The sequence below is a fragment of the Chelonia mydas genome, chromosome 12 (assembly GCF_015237465.2).
Source record: "Chelonia mydas isolate rCheMyd1 chromosome 12, rCheMyd1.pri.v2, whole genome shotgun sequence".
NCBI lineage: Eukaryota > Metazoa > Chordata > Testudines > Cheloniidae > Chelonia > Chelonia mydas.
Window position 1 is genome coordinate 5,079,921 of NC_051252.2, and position 7,909 is coordinate 5,087,829.

At 60.0% G+C, this 7,909-nt stretch overlaps 1 protein-coding gene across 2 annotated transcripts in view; it reads right to left on the bottom strand.

The window, feature by feature from the left end:
* Nucleotides 1–4,619, bottom strand: part of HSD11B2 (hydroxysteroid 11-beta dehydrogenase 2) — a 53,848-nt gene extending 49,229 nt beyond the window's left edge. Inside the window, exon 1 of one of the 2 annotated variants that reach the window (XM_027830641.3) lies at nt 4,313–4,619. In XM_027830641.3, coding sequence (XP_027686442.2) covers nt 4,313–4,565 — 253 coding nt within the window. In that variant the 5' untranslated portion in view covers nt 4,566–4,619. Of the gene's footprint in view, nt 1–1,964; nt 2,053–4,312 lie in introns of those variants that run through there. The other variant, XM_043526123.1, reaches the window with a different exon arrangement.
* Between the last annotated feature and the right edge of the window lie 3,290 nt (nt 4,620–7,909).

Sequence of the window (7,909 nt, forward strand, 5' to 3'; positions counted from 1 at the left end):
AGAGGAGACTGGAGGTGGCCTTTGGCCAGCACCTCTCTGAGCTGGCTCAGGAATGGCAGTTCGCTGCCAACCCTGCCAGGTGTTTGAGCAGTTTCCGTTTGCCCTCCAATGTGCCTGGCTTCGCAATCGATCAACACTGAATTCCACCCGCCATCATTTTGGATGGGTCCGGACACAGCCTCCATGGCCATCAAGGAGCATCTCAGGCCCAGCCGACCACCTGGGGCTGGGCTCAGGTGTCGAGTCCGAGTCTCCGCTGGAGCTGCCCCGTCCACGCTGCTTTTTGGCAGGCTGGCTTGAGCCCACTTAGTGCAAGCCCCTCGGGACAGCAGCTCAGCTGCTCCCAGAGCCCTTCCCTGGGCTCCCGGCATCCTGCAGCTTTCTCAAATGCTTTAAGCTTAGGGAGTCTTGCAGGAGTGGTTGTTCCCATGGGCTTCCGTTACCCTGTCCAGAGTGGGAGGATGGATCTCCTCTCTCCCTGCTCCCTCAGTGTCTTTGCTATCAGGGCAAAGAGCTGTGCACTTTCCCAGGGCAAGAGAGTTAATGCTTCCTTTACCACCACGGGGCGTGCCGGTCCCATCCCATCACACTCTTCTCGTTCGGCGCATAGACATCAGTAGCCGGGCTCCCCACCCATCCAGGGCAGAGGTCTGCACATCCCACTTACAAGTTACTGACTAAAAACTTCTAAACACAAGGAGGTGCAACAGCCCCATAAGGGAGCCCCCATCTTCACTCACTTCCCAAAACACACTACAGCTGCCCATGGACGCCTGGAACCTGGCTAGGGCCAGGAGCAACTACCTGCCTGGAGCACATCTGCCAGCTCAGTCCTCCCCACCTGCATGGATCCTGCCTCTCCACCCTCAAGCAGGTGACCCCCCAGGACCCAAACAAACATGCAGGAGGGATGGCCACAGGAACGCCTGGAGCACACTGCTTCCCACCACAATTGCCCTATCATCCTGGTTTCGACACAAAATCCGTTTGAAAGAGATCTGTCTGTTGAGTGACAGCCCACCCCCACCCCCACCCCATCGCCCCGAGATCAGCAGCACGGCCTAGCGTCTGGCAGATTCCCAGCTCAGAGCCGTACCACTTGAGCTGCAAGAGGAACTGCTTCCGCTTTGCGGACCAGCCAGTAGAAGAGGCTTTCTCCACCCGTTCCCATTGGGTTACGCAGCTATTGTATTCTAAAAATGCTCGATAAACAAGCAGACCCTCTGTCTATCCGCTCCGGTCTGAATCGGCTCACGACGCAGCAACGTCGAACAGCAAAACGCAGATTCTTGTAGCTTTCACACAGCCTGCAACCAGGGTCCAAAAAGTGAAAAACTCCGGTAAATAAACTGTGAATGCAACTTGAACCAGGGGCCAGCGCTGCTGCACCCACAGTAGAGAAAATACTGCTGTTCCACACGGCACAGGTAACTTGTCTAACTCACTGCCCAACAGGAACCTCCTGCGGATGGTGAGCGAGTGAGGGCCGAAGGAAAGAGCTGCCAGAGGGCCGAAGGAAAGAGCTGGAGGCTGGTTGTGTATGCCACACGCTCCTGCGGCTGGCATTGTGCAAGAAGAGAGGAGCCTCACCACCCTGCCTCAGGCCACCCTGCCCCTAAGGCATGGGGCTGGGGAAGACAAAGGCCCCCACCTCTTCCTGGGGACTGGGTGCCTCTGTCTGAGGGAGTGACACACGCAGAGTGTGCCCTGAATTAACCCCCCAGGGAATGGGACTACTGATTATGCAAATGCTAAATTGATTTGATGCCCGTCCTGCCTGAATGAAGCACTTGGCATCCGGCCCTGCCAAGAGGTCCGGGCCAGGGCACAGCTAATAACTGACCCGGGTCACCAGCTGCACCTGAAACCACAAGGTAATGCCAGCTAACAGCAAACCCCGCAGGCCTGCAGTGTCCCTTCCTTGCCTTCCAGGCAAGAACACCTCGTTCCACTCGCTGACTCACCAGTTACACAAGCAGTGCCACGCACAGGCCTCACTCGACACGCTCTGCCACATCCCGGGTCAGCACACTGCATCGAGAGCTGGAGTCACTGGCACTTTGGGGATGCCAAGGGACCCGAGAGAGACACGCACATGTGCGGACACAGGCGAACATCCATGCGCTCAGGAACACGGTAGGTGTGCACATGCAGATCACGCACGGCAGCTTACGGTGAACACACTTGTTCTTCCTTCCCTAGCATGGCCTGTATCAGCTGCCGCCTTGACCTTCACTCAGCTGAATCACTCATTCACACCTGCTGCATCTGTCAGCTCTCACCTTGAGCTCTGGAGCTCCCTCTCGAGGCCACTCTCCGGACTGCACTCTGCTCTGCAGCCACCTTCCCAGCTGTATGTGCGTGGAAACACCTCCCACCTTCCCATGGCTCCCCAACTGCTCTGATCCTCCAAGTCTGTCCCAGTGAAGTCCCTCTAGCCTCCTCTCCTCCCATAGGCCCTCCTCTCTTCTCCACTCCCACCTTCCTCTCTTGGCAAGGCCGTCGCCACTCCAGACACCGCGGGACCTCTACTCCATCAGACTGCAGTTGCTGGAAACAGCCAAAGAGCAAACCCCACTCTTCCTGCAAGGAGACGGGCCTTGCTCCCTTGGGAAGCACCTGCCCAAACGTCCCCCACGTGCCAAAATCACACCAGCCCCCGGACCACGGCTCTCACCCTGTTGGAGCATATTGGGATTTGCATCAGTCAGTGGGCTCCTTCCAGGAGGGATCAGGATCCAAGAAGCCAGGAAGTGCTCATGGAGAGCTACCTCAGCCCTCCCTGCCAGCCCCTGGAGAGGGAAGCCCATGGCCATTACAACAGACAGCTTGGCACTCTCCAAGGGCATGTGTGTGTGTGCGTGCATGTGAATGAATGGCCCCATTTTACAGAACAGGAAACAGAAGCCCTGGAAGATTCACTAACAAAGCTAGTTAAGGGCAGAGCTGGAGCTAGGACTGAGGAGCCCCAGGCTCCCTTGACCTTGCCCTCCTCACTGGTGCATGCTTTCTCCCATAAAGGGGCCCTCACGGTGTTCATCAGCCCTTTCTCAGCTTCACCGTCAGACAGGTAAGCAGAGCCACGCAGTACCAGCAGGCCACCAGGCTTCAGGGAGCAAGAGGGAAGTGTCAGAGACTCATCCCCGGTAGCAGCACAGCCCAAGGCTAGCCAGCCATACAGTCGTGGGGCAGCGTGCCAGCACCACACTGGAGACACCATCTTCGAGGGACAATTCTCAGGCTCCTGGAGCTTGGGCTGTGGGGCTGTTTCATTGTTGCGGAGACTTCTGGGCTCGGGCTGCGCCCAGGCTCAAGGCCCTGCAGGGTGGGAAGGTCTCTGAGCTCAGGCCCAAGCCCAGAAGTCTGCGCAGCAAAGAACCAGCCCCGGAGCCCGAGCCCCTTGAGCCCGAGTCGGCTGGCCCGGGGCAGCCGTGGGGTTTTCCTTTGTGTCGTAGATGTACACTCCTTCCGCCAGGAAAGCGCTTCTAAGTGCAAGTCCAAACTCTGCTGACCCAGCTCAGAGAGCAGGAGCCCGGGACAAAGGACAACTGTCTGTTCTGCTAGGCCGGGCAGAGATCGCCAAGCGCAGGAGGAGGTGGAAGGAAGGTGTTATTATGGGGCAGCCAGTGGTAGGCCTTGCCCACGGAGTGGGGACAGTTACCGTCCCAACCTCCCGCTCTGACCCAGGCAAGTGCCACGTGATACAAGTGTAACTTACCCTGGGTTCTGGGAGGAACCCCTGGTCTTGAGGCTAACACACCACCTGCAGGGGAGCACTCTGATGGCAGAAAAGTCCCAGAGCGGACCCTGAACACATCACCATACCCTGCTCCAAGGGGCATCCCGCCTCCCTCGGTCCCAGGCACTGCAGCGGCCGATACAGTGGGCTGGATCACCATGGCCCTCCAGAAGGTCAGAGCCTCACAACCTAGCCCCATGCAGATCCGGGAGGCCCCACTGCAGGCATCTGACCCACTTTGAGCCTTCAGAACGGAGACTCTGCTGCACAGGCCAGGGGGGCCCTTACCCCAGGACATAGGCGTCCTGGTGCAGGAACCTAGTGTGAACACATGCCGTTGACATCACACCATTACACCGACGTGCGCATACACACACACACACACACACACAGAGTCACCCGCCCGGCACTGCAGCCGGGCACACGCGCCAACCAGAGACAAGTTCACCCGGCTCCTGGCACACCCAGGCTGCCCAGGAACACAGGCGTCCCAGCGACAACAGGCCGATTAAACATTAACCGCCGGGGCGGAGGGAGGCTGCGCCCTGGGCCCGGGATGCCAGGCTCACTCACCTGTGATGAAGACGGCTTTCCCCGCCACCGGGAGCCTTCGCCGCTGGGCCCCGTGCCCCAGGGCCAAGCAGCCGGCGGCGGCGAGGCTGGCGCCCACTGGCAGAGGCAGGCACGCCTGGCACAGGTACTGCAGCAGGGCCAGCAGCCCCAGGTGCAGCAGGGCCCGAGCCGGGAGCAGCTGGGAGCGGGCGAGGCGCAGGAGGAGGCTGGCCGCGAAGAGGACCCAGAGCGAGCCGTAGACCCAGCGCTCCATGGCTCAGGGCCAGCGGCGCCCGGCACGGGCAGCGGCCAGGCGCGGCACCTACTTATAGCGGGTCCGGGCGGCAGAGGGCGGAGCCGGCCCTGCCCTGCCAATGGGAGCCGGCCCGCGGGCTGGGCCGGCTCGCCGCGCCCCGGCCGCAGCCAACTTGGGGCGAGAGCGCGCCGGGGCGCGGAGGAGCCCCCGGGGCCAGCGCCCGCCCGGCCGGCCGCGGCTTTCGGAGAGTCCAAGTGAAAGTGGCCGGCGCCGGGCGCCGCCTCCGCCCCACGTGCGCCCCGGGCGGCCCCGCTGGAGGAGCCGGGGGCCGGCCGGGCAGGGCCAGCCCCCGGGGGGCCCGGCTGGGCCTGGGCGACGCTCTGCGCTGGTGGCCGGCCAGCCCGGGGCGCCGTGCCGGGGGGCGCAGGGGGGACAGCCCCTCCGGGGGCCCGGGAGCTCCCCGGCCAAGCGGCACTTTGCGCTGGCTTCGCCTCCGTTTATTTATTTCCTCTCTGGGGAGTGAAAAGTGCCCCATTGCCAGCCCTGGAGGGGCGCCCCCAAGCCAGGGCAAGCGCCCCCCCCTCCCGGGCCCATCTCTGCCAGGCTTTCAGTCCTTGGGACTGTGCTGCAACTGGGGGGCGATGATTAGGGACAGCTGGGGGGAGTGGGGGAGGAACAGCTCTAGTTATCCAGTGGGGCCAGCTCTCCTGAGTTTACTGAGAGTCTCCCATTACTGGGTGCGCTTCCTAAAGCCCCAGCTCCTGGAGTCAGGTGAGCCAAAGAGACTCACTGCCTTCATTCAATACAAAGTAAAGTTAGCTGTCCTCCTGGCTGCAACTAACCACTTGGAACAGTGACCCAAGTGTCCATCCCCCTAGGGGCTTATAAACCAGAAGCCGAAGAGAGAGCACCCACCTTTGGTTTTTTTTGTAAACGGTTGTGATTCTTTGTGGGCTGATTGATGATTCTGCAAAAGGTGGGGTTGGGAATTCGGTCTTTTAGGTTCTAATAGGAGGACCCTCATCACTGGAGTAGCCAAGAGCCTCACCAACGTTGGTGCGTTTATCTTCTCAGCACCCCCGGGCAGGCCATTACCCCCAAGTCTCAGCTAGGGAACTCCGGCAGGGAGGGGCCAAGGGCCAGACTTTTAAAGCTATTTAGGTGCTTAAAGATGGGCTAATATCCTAGCCCAAAGCAACTTGTCCAAGGTCACCCAAGGACCTGGGCCAGATGTCCTGACTCCTAGGTGAATACCCTAACCCCTGGGCATCCTTCCTCTGGCCCACGGTCTGTTTCACGCTGGCTGCTGAGCAGTCATCGGACAGTCGCAATTGTTCTCTACCCACCCAGTTTGGATTCAGGTCGGCGAGTAACCCCCTATGCCCCAGCATTGTGAGCAGTTACCAGGTGTGATCACCTCCCCCACAGGGGTGTTTGCAAAGCGTTAGCAGAAAGGGTTGTGTGAGGTGAAAGAAAGTTTAATGGTGTTGTTGAATATTTTCCTTGTTGTAAATAATAACACCAAAAAATTGGATCAAGCTATGGCCATGCAAAGACAAAGAACTGTTCATCCCCGAGAGAAGCCTGTAGAATCCCTGCCCAGAACCACCATGGAAACAATAAGAGAGATTAAAAAGAGAAACCGTGTGCGGCGCGAGCTCCCAGCCAGGTCCCCCGGCTCTTGTCTGGGCTGACCCTTGGGTTGATCAGTAATGCATTCTCACAGGACACATGCATCCGCGTCCTTAGTCCAGCCTGCACGGAAAGGACAGATTCCTTTGTCCAAAGTCTCATTATGCACGTTCCTGCTGACGCTGTTGCTGCCCCTTGAAATAGGCTCCCCTCCTGATCCTGCGGAGAGACACTCTGTCCCTCTCCACACCGTTAGTCTTTGCAGCCAAGCTTCCCTGGGCGCCTTCCGTCCATTAATAGAGCTTCGTTCCTGGTGTTCTGCAGCAGGAAGGCAAGGAAAGGGTTAACCACAGTCCCACCTCTTGCGTGCGCCACCTGTCCTCACACCAGGGAACCTGCCCAGATTCCAGGCTCCAGGGGAGGATGAAACCTTTGTCCTGTGGCAGTGCAATCTCTACCCTCCTGCAGCCTGTGCTCTCTTCCCCCTCCTGGGGCCCCTAAATCCGTAGGGGGGCCTCTTGGCTGATCCCGGGGGCCTCTATGTCCGTGACGCTCACGCCGTGGAACCCCACGCGGCGAGGCTGGAGTCACGCCTGCCGCTCTGCTGGTGGCCCAGAGCTGCGCGGCTGTGCTCCGATAACAACCCGCGTGGGCACTGCCAGCCTGGTCTGCAGAGAGCCCTGCCCGCTGCTGGAAAGGCCAGAGATCAAGGGAAAGGGCATTTCAGCTCCAGTGGATACTCTCATTTATGAGGCCCAAGCCCCAGGGCTGGCGCAGCTTGGGGGGCTGGGGTAAAGGTAACATCCCCTGCACCTTTCAACGTCTGATTTTGCCTCCTGTTGCCACCCACCTCTCCACCAGGCTGGTGCAGCGGGGTTTCCCAGGGGCCAGTCAGGGTGGCTTTGGGGGCCCCTCAGGCAACCAAGCACACAAGCAGGGCCCTAGTCCATTAATAGGCCAAACTGGGTTATTTCCCTGCTCCTGTGCTGTGATTAGGTGTGAGGATGGGGCAGGACGTCAGCAGACCTGGATTCTATTCCTGGCTGCTGCTGACTGACGTCCCGGGCAACCTTGCGCAAGCCACTTCCCCTGGCTGTGCGATGGGGGTAATGACCCTGACCTGCTCCCAGGGATGTCACAACCGTCGACAGCTGTTTGTTCAGGGCTTGAAACAGGCAACCCGCTGCATCAGTGCCAAGTGTTATTGAAGAGTTTTAGCAGCCACTGGTGAGCTGGGCCGGGGCCCTGTTGCGCCAAGCTCTGTGCAGACACGCAGGAGACATCACGCAGTCCTCGCCCTAGCAGCTCCTGGTGCAGCGCAAGCAGGAAAGGAGCTGCCAAGGAGGCCAGGCAGCCGGGGCGGGGGCTGGTGGGCAGCATTAGTCATGTGCGTGTGATGATAACATGATGCCCAGCCCGTGGCTGAGCGAGCAGAGTTGTTCGTTAGTTTGGCTGGGGCAGGTGGGGATGTAACAAGGGGGGCTGGGAGCAGGTGGGGAGGTGAGTGTGGTGGGAAAGGGGGCGTGAGGAGGGAGGCAGAGAGAGGACAGGGCAGCAAAAAGCCAGCGCTGTGAACTTGAGCAGAGCTTATCAACTGCAGGTAGGTGTCTGCTCTCAGGAGGCAGCTGTGAGGGGGATTCCAGGGGCCAGAAGCCACCTCAGAAGCTCCCCCCGATGGTCCCAGCAGGTGAGTTGGAGCTGGGCTGCTTGGGGAAGAGAGCCAGATGTCT